At 44.8% G+C, this 18,653-nt stretch overlaps 1 protein-coding gene across 1 annotated transcript; it reads left to right on the top strand.

The window, feature by feature from the left end:
- Nucleotides 1–1,981: 1,981 nt before the first annotated feature.
- On the top strand, nucleotides 1,982–9,115 carry ABHD15 (abhydrolase domain containing 15). Its single transcript, XM_066598596.1, has 2 exons — nucleotides 1,982–2,838; nucleotides 8,590–9,115. The coding sequence occupies exons 1-2, from the start codon at nucleotides 1,982–1,984 to the stop codon at nucleotides 9,113–9,115; spliced, it is 1,383 nt and encodes a 460-aa protein (XP_066454693.1).
- The last annotated feature ends 9,538 nt before the right edge of the window (nucleotides 9,116–18,653 follow it).

The following is an 18,653-nucleotide window of genomic DNA, read 5'->3' as shown; positions in this document are numbered from 1 at the left end:
CCAAAAAGTAGGACCATTTGTTGTCCAGATAGAAAGTCTGTGACTCATACCTGCAAATGTGCTAATTGTAGTGCTACTTCCTCTAAATAAAGTAACTTGTGAACTGCACTTTAAAGAAATGTAACTTTGAATTGTACAGAAAATGCAAAGTAATTCTCCAATTGCACTAAAGAAAGCTGAAGATTCTTGTTATTTTGAAGAAATAAACTGTTCAATGTTTGCACCGCTCATTCTGCCTCCTGGAGCCCATTCCCACCATTCCCCATCTGTGCTGAGGTACTGCACTATGCTTCAGGGAAAAGAAATGTTATTTTATTTTTCTTATTTTTATATTATTATTCTGTCTAGCACAGGTTTTGGTCTGCATGCAGACTGGCGTCACAAATTTGACAATTCCCCTTTCCACCTGTCAGAAGCTGCACCAGAAATGCATATTTTCCAGTGAGGAGAACAATGGTGCCACCGTGACAAAAAGCTGCTGTTCCACTGCTCCCCCACCTGGCTCTGGTCCAGCCAACTGCACTAGCAGGCTTGCTTAGTCCTCAAAATCCACTTTTAGTGTTCACACTATTTGGTTTTTAATGAGGCTGGCCTCACTTACAACCCAACGCGTAAGCCCTTTGAAATATTTTACCTGGTCCTAGTCCAGTTATATAGCACCCCCGGTCAACATGCAGCAGCTACTCCTGGGATTTCTCAGTGACGTCTCCCCAATTCCAAGGTACATTTCTGTCCAGCTATCCTCCCTCCTCTCTGTAGCAGGCCACTCTTATTGCAATCATACTCTGGTGCCAGCAGATAGGTGCACGCTACTGTCAGAGTCCCAGCACTTCCTCCCTTCTGCCCAGAAGTACCTCTGTAGTCTGTAAAAACTTCTGTTGCAACCCTCTTACTTAGCCCTGTTCTGCTTTCCTCTCTCCAATGTGTAGCTTAGAGGCCCTTATATATCAGCCCAGAATCTTCTTGACCTTTCTAGAGAGGGAGGAGGAAAGATCCTTATTGCTCCAGATTGAGGGGGCTGCTCCCTGAGTAGAGCTGTCCTTAACCCCCTTATCTCCCTCCTGCCTATGCACTGGGGCCGCATGTCTTCTGCACCCAGCTGTTCTCTGCTCGGAGTTATACAGCCAAGCTCTCCGAGCGGGGGATGAAGAACACAACTGGAGAGCTGTGTTCTTCATACCCCGCCTGTTTTCAGGGAGCGGGATACAGCTGAAACAATAGTATCAGCTGTATTCCACTGTGAATTCCTGATAAGGCTCATCATTGTCTTTCAGCATGCTGAAAGACAACGATGAGCAACGGCTTAACGAAAACTGTGCGATGTCAGTGCAGTCAGACACAACGATTATCGCTCAAAAGACGGCTTTTGAGCGAATTTTGAGCGATAATCGTTGTGTCTAAATGGGCCTTCATGCTCCCATTCTACAACAGCATCTGGAGATCCACAGATAAGTGATCATATTGATCCTCTTGATATTAAATTTGAAAAAAAGCCAACTACAAATGTAGTTTCTTGAGCTGATGTGAATATCTGCCAAAAAAGGAAATATAAGCACCAAAGTTACTTGATAGTTGCGATGAAACCAGTTTTTAACTGCCTATTATTACATGTATTTCCATGTAACCCATGAGATAGGTGGGTTGAATACAGAATTTCCAGTCCAAACATGATTTTATCTTACTGCAATGAACTTTACCAATCCTGGTAGGTCACAGCCCAGCAGGGCATTGACACCAAGGAGGATGCCCTGTAGCTGCAGGCTTCACTTGAACACAAACATGAATCACTGTTCAAACACTTTGGCACAAGAACAGCTCAACCTTTACTAAACCTCAAAGCCAATGGAGAGCTGCGGACTTAAAAAAATAAAATATTTGCTAAGTAAGAGAGATAGTAAAATGCTTGTGTTAATGATAGGTTAAAGGATAACAAATCAGGAAGAGGCAGCTCCGAGGTCTCTCCAGAAGTTGCATCAACATTATGTTTTCATTACAAGGTTTGTGGCGGACAATCTGTTCCTGGATGCATTTCCTTATGGGTTGTATTTCCAAGATCAAGTTTTGGTCTACAAAGGTCAAACAAGAATGTCCTGGAGAAACTGAAGAGGAAGATTGCTTTGAAGATGACTTTGGAGACTCTTGGGAATCTCTTCCAGAAGGATACCAACTTATATGCAAACCATCAGCTCTTGCCCAATGGCTGCTTAAAGATATTCAGCGCTTAGTCCTGGAGCCAATACACTGGTGGTGGAGTCGTTGGCCAAACCTTCAGACCCTTATTCAACACTTCCTTCCTCCTGATAATGCTTTGGAGTTAGCCAGGGAAAACCTACAGCTCACAGATGGTGGCATCATTGCTTTGGACTGGGTAGTGGGACCAAGGCAAAGTGTAAAAACAAGAAGGGGGACAAACGTCACAGATAACCCACCAGTACTCCTGGTTATTCCTAACCCTTTTGGAAAGCTGACTAGAAACGTTCATCATCTTTGCCTGCTTGCATTAGAAAAAGGCTACTATCCAGTCATTTTTAACAGACGTGGGCAAAACGATTGTCCACTGACAACACCTAGACTGCAGGATTTTGGAGAACCTGAAGACCTAAAAGAAGCTGTAGATTATATTCGTTATAGGCATCCAAGTTCAATGCTTTTTGCTGCAAGCGAAGGACTTGGGTCTGGACTGTTGCTTTCTTATCTTGGAGAATGTGGCTCGTCCAGCTACATGACAGCCGTGGCCTGCATTTCACCAGTGTTCCGCTGCCAAGAGTGGTTTGAAACAAGGCTGCCTTGGTTTTATGAATGGTCTCTCCTGATTTATCAAAAAGTCATTCTTAGCAGGTAATGCAAAGCTCAAATTAATGGGATGCTGCTATAATGTAGCACAGTGTAGTCTATGATAGCTACAACCTCTATTGCAAAACTGACTTGCCACAGTTAAGGGTGCAACTCTCAACTGCTAGTTTAGCAGATACACCTTCATGGGTTCTAGCTGAAGCTACTTTTAAAGGCCTTATTTATACTTTTCAGGTGCAGTTTAGTTTTTGGTGTTTATGGCAAGGCATGATATAAATCTCTCCTGTAGCCCAGGCTCACACAGTTGTATTGTAATATACTGTGTAAAAATCACAGTATTTTACTGGTGTATGGAACTGCGTATTGTCGTGTTTTTGCTCGCATATGCCTGCACATGAACAGCTTACTAATTAATTTGCATGGAGATCCTCTATATGAGCGGTTCCCAAACTTTCCTCTGCAGAGCCCTTGGGGCTCCGCACGCGACAGTCAGGGGCTCCGACAATCAGGCTGCAACGCTGAACCCGGTGTACACGCTGACGTCAGTTTTCATCCGGGATCCTCCTCCCCGGAGTCCTCTCCTCCTTGGTTCTGCAGGAGAGGACTCAGGGAGGAAGCGTTCTGGGCACACACGCTACTGTCAGTGTGCACCCGGGCATCAGCGCTGAGCAGAGGAGGAGCAGCGCTGACTGCAAGGAGAAGATAAGTATATGGGTTGGGGGGCTATTACTACTGGGGTTGATTTGGGGTTCATATTACTGAGGGGGTTAATACTGTGACTACTGTGGGGTTAATATTACTGTGGGGTTAATATTACTAAGGGAGTTAATATTACTGGAGCCACTGTGGGGTTAACATTACTGAGGGGGTTAATATTACTACTATAGCCATTGTGTTGGTCACTATTACTACAGAAGCCACTGTGGGGGTCACTATTATTACTGAGGCCACTATGGGGGTCACTATTACTCCTGGGGCCACTGTGAAGGTCACTATTACTACTGGGGCCACCAATATAGGGGGTCACTATTACTACATGGAATGGATTTGCTGCAGAATTTACAGTAGCTGTAGCAGCAAAGTGGATAAGATGTTGAAAATCTCGACCCCACGCTGTGGAAAAAATCTGCGCAAAACCCGTGTGGATATTGACATGTGGTGCGAGATTTAATTCTGGAGCATTGTAATTTAAGTATGATGTATATCACTAGCCCATCCAGTGCTCCAGCGTTCCTCCCTGTTTTCTTTTTTTTATTTATTTTTTTAAATGGCTCTGTCCTTTTTATAATGACGGAGGTAAAAATTATGTTGTGGTAAGCCACGCCCCTAACCCCTCCCCTGACCACACGTTGGAGCTCCACGAGAAACTTTTGCTTCAAAAAGGGCTCCATGGCTGAAAAAGTTTGGAAACCACTGCTCTATATGAACGATATATCAGCAGACAAATAATGAACAATCATCACTGTGTAAAAGCAACTTTTCTGAGTGACTATCTGAAATATAGTATATTCTTAAAGTACCTTTATAAGGAGAAACTAAGGCATAGAACACCATGCTAAATGCCGGTAAAGTATCAAAATAACTACAATGCAGTAACGTAGCACAGAGGGAAGGGGGCAGCCATCCAAATATCATCTGCACTTTTCCTTAAATCAATATTGCATGTAAAGATTAAAAAAAAAGGTTGATATATCTTGTTAGAGAGAAATGTCACTTCCCCTATACCTGGCTTTTACACTGGAACTATTCAGAAACTCTCATTGAAAAGTCACAACTAGAGATTAGCGAGCATACTCGCTAAGGGCAATTGCTCAATCGAGCATTGCCCTTAGCGAGTACCTGACCGCTCGGGAGCAAAGATTCGGCTGCCCCTCCCCGCTCCCCCCTGCTCACCTGTCACCCGCGCCGGAGATACTTGCTAAGGACAATACTCGATCGAGCAATATACACTAATATACACTGTAAGGAATTGGATTTGGTGCAAAAATTTCCGTGCAAATAGTAAGCTATTGGCATTATTTACAATTTTCCAGAACATTGCAAACAGTGATTTACGAGAAGTGTTGGCTCCTTGCGTTCGCATATAAGCTGCATGTGATTTATGAACTTCAGCTGCTCACTGAGGAGACATGTTAGCTTGTAGCTTTTGGATATCTGCTGCACAAGATTTACAAACGTCAGCTGGTGGGTGAGGTGAAAGCGTGGCTTGTCGCTGTGCCATGTAAGCTGCACAGCGGCATTGAACCCTCTGTGGTGACATGTTTGCACGACATGGACGGTTACTTTCAACACTGGACAACCGTTGACGATTAGATGAAGGCTGGATTGGTGTTGGCGGCATTAGCACTTGAGATGACAGGCTATCGCATTCAGATGTGAAGATAACGGTGAAGGACTATGCTTCAGTGTTGTTGGTCAACATGCAGCGTGAATTATGTATGTGTACATTTGTGAGGTATGATTTATTGGAGTCTCTACACAGTTGTGCAGCTGTCTCACAACCAGCTACAAACTGCCAGACTGAGTACTGCTGTATCCACAGCAACTGAGGCCGTGTGGGTTTGTGGGGGATGTAGTCCGCCTGTAATCCCTCATTCAGTGCACACATGTGATGATGTCACCGTTATGTGGTCAGGCTCTGCTGGTTTAGAACCTGCAATGACGTCACAGGCATGTGGTCAGGGGCGGCGCTCAGAGACCATGTGACTGATCACATGATGGTGACACCATCACAGGTCCTGTGAGCACATGGCTGCTGTCAGGCTCTGTGTTTTATATATTCTTTAGGACCTGCGATGATGTCGCCGTCATGAGATCAGGGGGTGGAGCATGTCAAGCACTCACAGACAAGTGGCCATTAGCACTTTGATTAGTCCAATTTGATCAATCACTCCTAAAAGTGATTGATAGCTGCACTGGTCAGTCGTTTCAGTGTAAAATTATAGTTAAAATGTGGTTAAAAACTGCTACCAATGATTGACCATAGCATCGAAGGTGGAAAGGTCCCACAGCTCATTGATGAGAACCCTCTGCTATGGTAGTTCATTTCAAGCAGACTTAGAATTGTGGACTGGGGAGTGCGGTGCTTCGGAGTTTGAAGAAACATTATAGCAGCCAGTACCTCCTGGAGCCAGACTCATAAAAGACTGACAATTAGGCGACTGCAAAGGCTGCCATGGATTTGGGTCAAGATCCGGATCCACTCTTCGGCTTTGCATTTTTTATCCTCACTCTGGAGGGCTGTGAACACCACAGGCAGTTGTGCCTTCATTTGCTGCTGGCAACTATTGTCGTTTCTTGATGCACACGGTCTAATTGACACTGGAACCTGGCACTGGCAGCTGCAGCATCCATGCGTACCTGTCATTTGTCTTTTCATCGGTACCATGGTTGGTTCGCACGACTCACCGTCAGACATGCGTAGTACAGATTATTTTCTTCAAATATTTACTTTTCCCGTGTCGTTGCTAGGCGAGGACGAAGAATTCACGAACTGTCTGCAATGTTCTTCAGTGGAAGCCGTCCACGTGGACACCGCACAAAAATGGAGCATGCTGTGATTTTTTTGTCGCAAGCAGAAATCACACTTGCCTTCCGTTCATGTGCAGGAAGAATCACTTTTCCATAGCATGCTATGGACGGTATTTGCTGCGAAACCCGGAGACGGATGCCCGCCCCGGATTCCACAATGCAAATTCACCCCTGTGTGGAGGGGATCTTAGAAAGAGTCTTCAGAGTGGGGAAGCCACTAAAATATGCATACAAGTTATAATGCAGTCAGAAACGCTTATTAGTCAAGTACACACTATGGCATGTTCTTACGGTTTACCTGGATTGATTCTTCAGTACCATAATATTGCACGTTCTTGTCACAAATTACTCCAGAAGGGCTGTTCATCCAGGGGTTTATTCTGATTTCCTGATTTTGAGTCAGAAAGGAATTTTTTTTTCTCTAAAATGACAAAAATTGGTTTCTACCTCATGGTTTTTTTTTGCCTTCCTCTGGATTAACATGGGGGTGGGGGTGATAGGCTGAACTGGATGGCATATGTTTTTTTTTACTCCTACTATGTAAGCTACCCTTTAATGTCAAATTGGGTTGGATGTCACCTCCCACCAGTCCCATCTTCCTCAATAATATCCCATGAAATGGGCAGCAAATGGTGAAGACCTTATGTAAATTTGGATGAAAAGTGGGCATTCACATGTGGATCGTGGTGGGGTTTAACAGTGTGCCGTAAACGGGGATGGAAACGGTGGAAGGTTTAACAACAATGCAAATACACATTGGTAAAAATATCAAAGAAGAGAGTAACGGATTTGATTCCCAATGCCTTAGAGATAAGGCCCAAATACAAATGATCCCTGTGGGGTTACCAAGGAGCCCAATTATTTATGGGAATAGAAGGGCTCCACATGGTCTTCTTCCATCAATGTGCATTTCGAGCAGCAAATCATGGAAAGGTACCAGTCTTAGAGAAAATGCAGTAGTTTACATAAAGGCAGAAAGATCTCCCACTCTGCTCCATCATTAGGCAAAAGAGGCATCACCCACCAATATGAAAGCCCCTTATCCAATATGAGGGTAGTAAGTGACTTAGGAACATTCAAAAAATTCTGTGGGCAAGTATTCAAGCCAAGGTTGAAGTTGTCCAGCTGATCCTCTTGCCATTTGTATACGCCAACTTATTCCATAGCACTTTCAAGTAATTTATTATTACCCCCCACCAAGCTGGGTACTCGTGTTACCGACCTCAGAAGGATGGAAGGTTGAGTTGATCTTGGGTCAGCTACCTGAACCTTGCGAGGATTGAACTCGCAACCTTCAGGTTGTGAGTGAGAGCTTAGGACTGCGTTTTTGCTGCCTTAACACTCTGCGCCACACATATAATTTATAAATTATATGGTTATCAGAAGAACAGTTGAACACTCTTGGGTGTTGAGAGAAGATTCTGTGGGAGGCCCCTAACATTAACATTTAAAAAGGGTTTTCTGACACTTACAAAAACAAGGTTAAAGGCAATGAATGGCACAAAATGGCAAACTAAGCTGTACTTACTTGTCAGATGCCCAACCACTGTAGTACCAGAAGCTGGTGCAGTGTTCACATGCTTCTGGTATCATCATTCATATGATCACTGCAGCCAATCACTGGCCTTAGCACATGCCATCTATGCACATATGACCACTGAGGCCAGTGATTGGTTGCAGTGGTTACATGAACAGCCTGTGACTACTGCAGGGCCTCCCGGGACTGGCATAGCTTTGCTGGACAGCTAACCGGTGAGTACTCTGTAGTTTGTTAATTGTGGCTATTTCCTGTCCTTGGCATTTTTTTTTTTGAAGTCTTGAAAACCCCCTTTAAGAATCAGTCCAACATTCAATAACTTTGAAGGTCTTTTCTGGGACTGAACTATTGATGTATCCTTAATATATGTAATCAATAGTCGATCAGTGGGGTTCGGCACTCGAAATTCCTACCGATCAGCTTATTGAAGAGGCCACGGTGCTTGACTGATCGCCACGGCCTTTCATCAGGCCAGTGCACATGGCCTGAGAATACTAGGTACAGCCGCTATATACTGTGCCTGGTATGGGCTGAAGTGACAGATACTCACCTGAGCACCTGATCAACTATTGATGACATATGCTGTGGATAACCCCTTTAAAACGTCACAATATTAGATTTACAAATCCAAATATGTAGTATGTGTTTTTTGTGGGAACCCATTCTATGAAATCTGCTTGTTATGGGCTACAATTACAGTTTTGTTTCTCTTGTGTTCTACGCTGCAGATATTTCACAGCTTTAGGAGAAGTTGTATCTACTGGGAAACTATTTGGAAGCAATTCGCTACAAGAACTTCATGAGACATTACATTGCCAGTGTGAGAATAGGCGATTAAGCTGGGACAGCTACTGGGAACGCAATGAGCCCCTACGTGATGTGGATGAAGTTGCAGTCCCTGTGCTATGTATCTGTAGCATGGATGACCCCATCCGAGGATCACCACAGACGACGCTCCCTATTGAACTTTTCAGAACCAACCCTTACTTTTTACTTCTGTTAACACATTGCGGAGGTCATTGCGGCTTCCTTACGGAATCACCTGTAGCCTGGAGTCATGAAGTTACATTAGACTATTTTAGATCTGTAACAGAGTTTTTCCGTACAGAAGAAAAGAAAAAGTGGTTCACAAGAAGAAGGAATTCGAACTTGATGACCCGACTGAGAAGGCCTACTCTGCAAAGACGAGAAACTGCTATTTATAAAGATCTCGAAGAGGAGATTTTTAGCTGGAAAAGGTCATACACCAGATGAAAGTCCCAGAGTCTAACTGGACATCAGAGTAAAGCGGTGTTAATAATACAGTCAGACAATATTGTGCTAGAGGTAAAATGCCAACTATAGCTGCTTTGTCTCCTACAACTCTAGCAATGCCCTAGTAGTGATGAACATCAGGAACACAAGTCCAATGGCATACAGTATGCCCCGCTCCCCTACATATACAAAATTGTATTCATATATACTTAGCAAATAATACCACCATACCATGACCATTATCACTATATTGTCATTGAGCATTATCCCCATACAGGGACCACATAATTGTAGGTACCACTCTACACAAAGGTAAAAGTGATTACAGTAGCGTTATACCCAGTGATCATAGGGAGCATCCATTCTTACTGGAGTTGTTCACGTTCCCTTTTCTTCTTCATCCGGCCAGATCACCACGATGACTTATCCCATCCATGACTTGTCACTGCAGAATTTGATAGACATCTTTGACTCCTTACAGTTTCGGCACCCTTTGTAAGTTATCAACTTCAACACGATCTCCCCATCCATACTGCCCTAAATAGCAATAATAATAATAATATTAATAATAATCTTTATTTGTATAGCGCCAACTTATTCCGCAGCGCTATCTGTGGTGTTACACGCCTCACCTTTTGCTTCCCCCTGCTAGTTTGGTCTGAGCTGCTCCGTTCTCCCATCATGAGACTGGAACTGCATTTGGTAGCACTCCCTTATGCAGGTCAGACGAGGAGGCAAGCGAAGACCAGTCCAGTAATCGGCTGCAGCAGGGGGTGAGGTTCTTTCATTTTCTTTTCTTTTTTTTTTTTTTTGTAATACTGTCATTTTTATTTGAAGTTTATGAAATCACAATAATGCAGTAAACATTAATTAGAATGAATTCCAGTCTTGTTAATACTAAACAAATGCTTTTCCCATTATACAGATTGGGGAAAGAGAGAGAAGGAAAACATAGCAGAAAGGCAAGGTGTAACATAATCCTCTCTTTTGAGTCCCGGTTCAATCCAGGAGTTGAATTGTTATATAAAATAACCTGAATGCTGGCGGCCTGGCCAGGGCCTAACCTGAATTAAATGGAAAGAGGGGATAGGTAAGGGGAGGGAAGGGGAGAAGAGGGGGGTCCTGGAGATGAGGAGGTTTTTCGCATGGGGTGGCTTCGTGCTATAGGGTAGAGTTATAATAGGTGTTTTTTGTTACTGTTATCATCACATTGAGGTTAGGGATCTGTTACCTTGTGGAGGGATAGTATATTCTAGCCATGGGGTCCATATTTTCAGGAATTCCCCATGTCTATCAGCTAGAATAGAAGTTAGTTTTTAATTAATTAGGTACCAATCCATTCTGGAGAAGAGGAAGGGGAATCTGGGCAAGAGACAGCCTGGTTATGAAAGCAAAGTGCTAACTGTTTTTATATTTTAACTAGTTTAGAGGATTCTTTGTACAGTTCCACTAAGCAGTCGTCGCCAGGATTATTTCTTTCTCAGTATGTTTCCCTCATTCGTTTAGTAGGTTTTTCTTGGGTTTCTTTGTTGGATGGTCTCTTGCATGTCAGGATGAGGAGGAATGTCCACCGCAGGCGAGGCAGAAAGTTGTCAGGTCATGTCATCTCGGAGGCCTTTTGGAGTGCTGCGAGTGCCTGACTGTGGGTTATGCTTGAGAGTTGTGGCAATTTTCTCTCTGGGCCCAGATGCAGGTTTAAAAGGTGAGGAGGGAGTAGGTGATGAAGCTGCGGAACCCAGCTGAGATGGAGGTTGCTATAGCTGTAGCTCCTTGAGGCAGTGACGGGCGCCCTCAGGGGATAGAACAGTATGCTTTTTGTCATGGTTAGCTTAAATGGGAAGCCCCATTTAGATTGGATTTTTTCCCATTGCAGGATCATTAAGTATGGGTTGAGGGCTCTGCTCTGCTCTTGGATAGTGTCGATGGTGCTAGGTAGGGGAACATCTGGTACTCAAAGCCCTGGAATGTTAGCTTGTGGGAGGCTCGTGCTGCGTGCATCAATTCCTTCTTAGTGCGGTGGAAGTGAAGTTTTAGCACAATGTCCCTAGGGGCACGATTTGGGTTTGGTTTTGTCAAGTTCTAATCATTTGATTGAGATGCTCAGGCAAAGCTCCTGGAACAATGCCGTCACTGTTGTCTGTAGGTCTCTGACAGATCAGGGGAGCCCTCGGATGCCTATATTGTCTCTACACGCCCTATTTTCCACATCTTATAATTTGTCATTGAGAAAGTGTATCTCCTCATGCAGTTACTCTTTTTCGTGGGAGTCTAGTACTCTGCTGGCATTGTCCATTCTGTCTCCTTAGGACTATTGTTCTCTGGCTAAGGTCCCAAAATTCGTTAGATAGTTTAGTTGTGATTTCGGAAGAAATCTTGGAAAGTTCCTTCTGCAATAGTGTTTGTATCTGGGCTAGAAGGTTTTCTGGAAGATCGGAGTCTGCGCCCTCTGAATCATTATGGCTTGGGTTCTCTCTGTTGATGTTCGATGGGGGCTGCAGGCCCTCCATCAACATGTTGGATGATTCACCTAAGGAGTTGCCTGCAGCACTGCTGACTTTTTGGTTAAATGTTGTGAGCTTTGGCTAGGTTTTCCTGCTTTGGTTTCTATACGGCTCATGGTCGCTGTGCCAGTGAGGAGTAAACTGGAAGGTGCTTGAGTCGTATTCACAGGTAGCGTGGGATTTAGGGCCTTTCCAAGATAATGACCACTATACGGTGTTGCGCGTGGCTATCGTTTTTTTTAAATGTCATCCTCCTTGTAGAAACTTGAGTCTTCTGCTTAACACACTATGGGCGTGACGCACTATATTGGCAGTGTATGTGTTTGGTGTATATTATATGACAGGTTACAGTTAAGTGACACCTAATGTGAAAAAGTAATTGTTTTTTTTCTTGATATATCAATACTGGCCGCTAGATGGCAGCAGAGGCAGCCTGCCGTGTATAGCGAGCAAGGTATAGCGCAGTTGAATTGGGTTAAGAATCTTGCAATTGGACCAGAACTACTGATGGTGATGCTGGGTGTAGTAGTAATCTCAACACTGGGGGGGGGGGGGGGGGGGGGGAATGTATTTTTGCAGGGATCTTCATATACTGAAGAGAGTCCTTCAATAGAACATGTGGTGGTCAGGTCCTCAGTTTGAAGAACGGGGACAACTGGAGAAGGGAGGCCGTTTGTGCTGTAGAATGGCTGATGGCCAGGCAGGGCATGCAGGTGATGAGGAAACAGTGTCTTTCTATTGTGAGACGGTATGCAGGGAATGGCCTGTCCTGCTGGTATGGGATGTCTCAGCTGTTCTAGGTATCAGCCATCTACTGTGCAGGGGTCTCACCCAGGTAAATGGTGCGGTGTATTATCCGGCACTCTGCAGGTCCAGCTGCTCTGCCTCCAACTTGAAGGCATCCTTGGGGATGGGGTCCCTAGTTAGCTTCCACTTAAACACTGGCCATGGTAACAAAAACTCACTGACCTCATAGGTGCTGTGAACGTGCTCTGTGACATGTGTCAAGGTGGGCGCCGTGACCTATGGTGTGTTCCCGTGTCATCTGCCTACAGCTTTTAATAAACAGTTTACCTTTCAATGTAATTCTATCTGCGATAGTGACTGCTGAAAAATGCGCTCTAGAAAAGTGAAAGAAGGAATTTATTGAGGTACTCACACCAATTTTCAACTAAACAAAAAGTGACAAATTTTGGCATCTGCCTTTTTTTTGCACAAACATTTGCAACTATATGTCATAAAAGACTACTAAAAAAAAAAAAAAAAAAAAAAAAAAAAAAAAACGAGTAGGAAAAAAGTGAAACCTTAACACTCGAGTAGTCTCCATAGTTTGATTTACTATATTTTAAGCCATAAATGGTTATAAATTATACCTGGCGCAGAGTTGCGCTTCTTGCATGCGGACAGGGAAAAGTTGTGTTAAATTTAGAAGTATGAACCTCTTAATAATGGACAGCTTACCTCAGTATCAGTCTATTGTGAGACTCAGCGACCAGTGTAAAAACTGCAAGACCAATGGTGTACGCCAGTAACAGGCAATGGTTCAATTCCGGACAGGGTACACAAGCTGCCTGGGCCACACGCACCTACTGTCAAAGATGCCTTGGAGGAGGGTAGAGTTGTTTCATTCAAACCTATCAAGACTGCTGTAAGAAGTGAAACCGACCCCAGGTTTCCGCAGATCGTTGGCATCACGAGCAGTGCCAGGTGAGCTGAGCACTTCATCTGCTGAAGTTAGACGATTTTAGAGTCAAAATCAGCACCAATGATGTGGAATTGGATTGTTTTGGATACGGAAATGTTAGAGTATGCCGTGGAATATTTCCTGCATTTCTGCCCCATGTGACCACTTACTGTTGGTGTTCCGTTTGGACCTACAGCTGACCACAATCGGGTAAGAGGACCTTTACTATTGCACCTTTTAGATGGCCCGCTTGAACAATAATGCAGGAATCTGAATGATCTATGCAAATGCATGCCCTGACTGAATGACGACCGAGAATTCATTCATTTCTCGTTCAGTTTCTGCATGTATAAAACTGAATGACCTATTAGCCTGTGTAAACAGGCAGTCATTCAACTATGAATGACTGCCTGTTTACTGTGAATGGAGATCGGCTCTGGAACGATCCCCGGCCTGCTGTCTCCATGCACTGACTGTGGCTCGTTCCTCCAGGAATGATTATCTCTGGGAAGACCTGTCAGGCATCCATGCCACGATCACGGACATTGACTGTTGCAGCTTGTTTGCAGACGGGCTTCAGTATCTAAAAGTGACATCATAGTGGAGATTGGAGCTGGTGGCGGACGGACAGGGGTTTCCATAACTCAGACAACCCCTTTAAGGCTAGGATCACCAGTTTCCTTTTTTAATGCTGGCTTCAGAGTTGCATCATAAATCCTTAGGGCTCGTTTACAGGCACCAAATTTGTTGCAGACATTTCAATGACTGTTCTGTTTCTCTGAACGGGGTTTGCAGAAATCAATGCTCATGTTGCAGAAACACCCCATTCAGATATATGGAACAGATTTTTCCATCATTGATGTCTACATCTTAAGGTGGCCCCTACAAAGCATGTACCTAAATATTCCAACCCTCGTAAGATGAAGTCTTGCTCGTCAGCAAGTTACTACTTACCATTAATTGCTTATAATGTCTCCAGCAATGACACATACATTCCTCCCTCTAGAGCCGCACCACGCATTTCAGCAAGATCATGCTTATATATGCAAGTGTGCATCATTCTAGAAAATGAATCATAATTACAGCTGACCTAAAAGGTTTCAAGCCATTTAACCGAGTGATTCAGCTGTTCATGCCAGCATGTATCCATGTATAGAATTTAGTTATTTCTATGGGGTGTTATTCAGACCAGCCTAATAAGATCAAATACCTCTGCAGCGCCAACTATTGGATGGCAGGATTCCTGCAAATCAATGTGCGACCCTTTATCCAGGTCTTTAAAACAAGGATTGCAAATTTAAATTTTGGCTTGGTTTTCAATTCCTAGTATTTGTTCTAAAGACCTGGATAAAGACTCAAACATTGACTTACAGGAATGCTGCCATCCAATAGGTGGCGCTGCATAGGCATCGGTCCATCTTCCTTATTTGCATATATTTCCCAGAGGAGCATGCATGGCCTTAGAAGTCTCCTCACTCACTTTCTAGGTTCTCTCGTCAAGGAGCTCAGACCAGACTAGTAATGGTAATGCCCAAGTTGGGGATTTGGCAACATTATTAGGAGTTTATGTTTGAGAAGTGCAAGACGTCAATGAAAAACTGAATGCTCGGAACTGCTCAACAGAATGTAAGAATCTCTCGGCCTGGTTCACAGGGGGTATCTTCTCGGCCTGGTTCACAGGGGGTATCTTCTCGGCCTGGTTCACAGGGGGTATCTTCTCGGCCTGGTTCACAGGGGGTATCTTCTCGGCCTGGTTCACAGGGGGTATCTTCTCGGCCTGGTTCACAGGGGGTATCTTCTCGGCCTGGTTCACAGGGGGTATCTTTTCGGCCTGGTTCACAGGGGGTATCTTTTCGGCCTGGTTCACAGGGGGTATCTTTTCGGCCTGGTTCACAGGGGGTATCTTTTCGGCCTGGTTCACAGGGGGTATCTTTTCGGCCTGGTTCACAGGGGGTATCTTTTCGGCCTGGTTCACAGGGGGTATCTTTTCGGCCTGGTTCACAGGGGGTATCTTTTCGGCCTGGTTCACAGGGGGTATCTTTTCGGCCTGGTTCACAGGGGGTATCTTTTCGGCCTGGTTCACAGGGGGTATCTTTTCGGCCTGGTTCACAGGGGGTATCTTTTCGGCCTGGTTCACAGGGGGTATCTTTTCGGCCTGGTTCACAGGGGGTATCTTTTCGGCCTGGTTCACAGGGGGTATCTTTTCGGCCTGGTTCACAGGGGGTATCTTTTCGGCCTGGTTCACAGGGGGTATCTTTTCGGCCTGGTTCACAGGGGGTATCTTTTCGGCCTGGTTCACAGGGGGTATCTTTTCGGCCTGGTTCACAGGGGGTATCTTTTCGGCCTGGTTCACAGGGGGTATCTTTTCGGCCTGGTTCACAGGGGGTATCTTTTCGGCCTGGTTCACAGGGGGTATCTTTTCGGCCTGGTTCACAGGGGGTATCTTTTCGGCCTGGTTCACAGGGGGTATCTTTTCGGCCTGGTTCACAGGGGGTATCTTTTCGGCCTGGTTCACAGGGGGTATCTTTTCGGCCTGGTTCACAGGGGGTATCTTTTCGGCCTGGTTCACAGGGGGTATCTTTTCGGCCTGGTTCACAGGGGGTATCTTTTCGGCCTGGTTCACAGGGGGTATCTTTTCGGCCTGGTTCACAGGGGGTATCTTTTCGGCCTGGTTCACAGGGGGTATCTTTTCGGCCTGGTTCACAGGGGGTATCTTTTCGGCCTGGTTCACAGGGGGTATCTTTTCGGCCTGGTTCACAGGGGGTATCTTTTCGGCCTGGTTCACAGGGGGTATCTTTTCGGCCTGGTTCACAGGGGGTATCTTTTCGGCCTGGTTCACAGGGGGTATCTTTTCGGCCTGGTTCACAGGGGGTATCTTTTCCGCATTCGGACACAGATTCAGTGCCGAAATTGATATCATTCTAGCCTCCCATTGAATTCAATGAAAATCTGCACCCTAGTTCATACAGAACGGAGTTTTCTGAAGACAGTGTAACTGGAAAAAAAAAAATTCTGACATGTCCATTCATGACAGCCGGGAAATCCAAGAATGAATAAACTTTTAACTAAACCAAAGTAACAGCAGAAATCCAAGGCTCTGCCTCAGTTACCTGCCTCGGGCTAGGAGGTGAATCCACATTTGAGGTTATCTTGTGAACATACGCTTACACCTTCTTCACACAGTGGACATGGACTTAGTGATTTCAAGTGAACTCTGCCTCAAATTCGAACTCTATTCATTTAAAGCAGAATCATGTTCGTTTATATGGTCCAGATTTGAAATCAGCAAAAGATATGAAATGTTGCTTTTTTGATACGGACTCTGTGTTGGATTAACTGCACACAAGTTTGTGCCATCAGCAAGTCTGCTACACAAATCCAAGACTCAGAATTATGGTGTGAAGTCATGTGACAGATCTGTGAGGCTTTTTCCCAACACCCATCATGCATGTGAATAATATTCCAAGGGGGTGGAAAGAGTAGCTGACAAATTAGCAGCTGCTGAACAATTACATAGATAGGGGTCTGAGCCACAGTTGTAACTTGCAGATATTAGTGGGATATTCCTCTTAAAGTGATGGCATATCAATCCTCTAGTTTTTAAGGTGAGATTTACCTTCATTTTAGCTTCTATACCGGCAGTTTTATACACACGAAGGGATATTCTTGTCTTAAAGTGTTGGCTTAACAGTAGGATATGCCACTGGAAATCAAACCTCTGGGATCCCCACTAGACAAAGGGGCTGCAGCATTGATACAACACTGATTCTCTTCCCCCCTCCCCCCGAAGACTTTCACTGCATCTATGAGCCATGTAGGGCAACTGCAAGTGAATGGGGATGGTTGTAGTTCCCAGCACAACCAGGCTTATTATACTTACCAGGCTCCCCGTTCCCATGCGGTCACCACCGATGCAAGCTTGAGCTTGATCACTCAGTCCTCCTTCTATAGGCTGTATGTGCACACTTCCACTATGCTCTGTGAGAGTGCGTGGACCACCAACAGAAAGGTAAAAATGACTGACCAAGCGCCCAATTCCAGTAGTGACAGCATGGGACCAGGAAGCACGATGAGTATAACTTACAAACTCTGGCTCCTCATTCCCTGTCCTATATGCACCATGTGGACGAGGAAGGAAAAAGAGGGGTGGAGCAAAACCCGTACGGTCGTGTTAATTGTGAAGGATGAATCTACATAAAAGGTGGAGAGTAGAGTGATATCTTCAATAGGGGAGGTGCTGCCCGACCAGATGGCGCACCACCTGGGTGGGCGTAATAGAGCAAGAGATTAGGACTAAAAGCTGGCAGTGGAGGAGGCGAAATACTCCAGGTTCTCCTGTTCTGGCTGACCCTCGCCACGCTGGCAAAGAGGATCTCATTATAAACCCTTTTGGGACCCACAAATTGCTTGTATGTTTTAAACACCAGCTAAACTGATAAAGGGGTTATCCCTGAAACGCCTCTTCATATGCTGATCACATATTCTATTAAATAAAAGTAGAAGTTTCCCAAACCTTTGGTCACTTCCTATTTGCTTTAACCTGGAGTGTTGCGCCGTCTCCACTGCCAGCTTTTAGTCCTATTCTCTTGTTCTAGATGCACCATAACTTAGTACTTAAATGGTACTTCTAAGAAATGACAGGTTCCCTTTAAGATGCATAGAACTGCAACCAGTGTCAAAGTGAAAACGAAAATGAAGGCAAATCTTACCTGAAAAACCAGAAACAAATATGGCCACACCAGCTTCTCTGACTACCAAGTGCAAACTGTGCCTCCTTAGTCTAAGACACTATACACTGATTGATCAGTATGAGCAGCATTGACCAGTCACATCCGCATGGAGTGTCTTAGACTACTGCTTCATATTAGTGCACAGGTCGTCAGAGTAGCGGTTCGCTCATCTTTGTTTCTCGAAGACCGGAGGATTGCTTAAAAAGGGGTTATCTAAAAAGGTATAAACTTATCTCCTATCCCCAGGATATGGCATAATATTATTATTGGTAGGGGTCTGACTGCTGGCCCCTCCCCAAGCGATCCCGAGAATGGGGGTTTAGTCTGTCCCCGAGAAATTGGAGCAGAGGTTGTATAGGCGTGCCGCTGCTCGATTCACTTCAATGGCAACGCCGGAGATTACAGAGTTTAATGGCTTCTGCAATCTCTGGCACCATCATTGAAATGTGCGTCCTCAGCTCTATTTACTCGGGGTCCATTCTCAGGATCGCTGGGGGTCTCAGCAGTCTGACCTCCACCAATCAAAGTTATCCCGTAGAAAGGGCAAAACCTCATAACTTGATACAACCCCATTTAATTCTAATCTTCTCACCTCTTAACAGACTTACAAGGATGCAGGATTC

This window comes from Eleutherodactylus coqui, chromosome 4 (genome assembly GCF_035609145.1).
Source record: "Eleutherodactylus coqui strain aEleCoq1 chromosome 4, aEleCoq1.hap1, whole genome shotgun sequence".
NCBI classification, from domain to species: Eukaryota; Metazoa; Chordata; class Amphibia; order Anura; family Eleutherodactylidae; genus Eleutherodactylus; species Eleutherodactylus coqui.
Note: the sequence above shows the minus strand (reverse complement) of the source record. Positions and strands in the feature narration are given on the sequence as shown.

Excerpts from the sequence above, each read along its gene's own strand:
- ABHD15 (XM_066598596.1), top strand. The coding sequence starts at position 1,982 with ATGTTTTCATTACAAGGTTTGTGGCGGACAATCTGTTCCTGGATGCAT. Across the intron at positions 2,839-8,589 it reads CAAAAAGTCATTCTTAGCAG|ATATTTCACAGCTTTAGGAG; the intron begins GTAATGCAAAGC and ends TCTACGCTGCAG.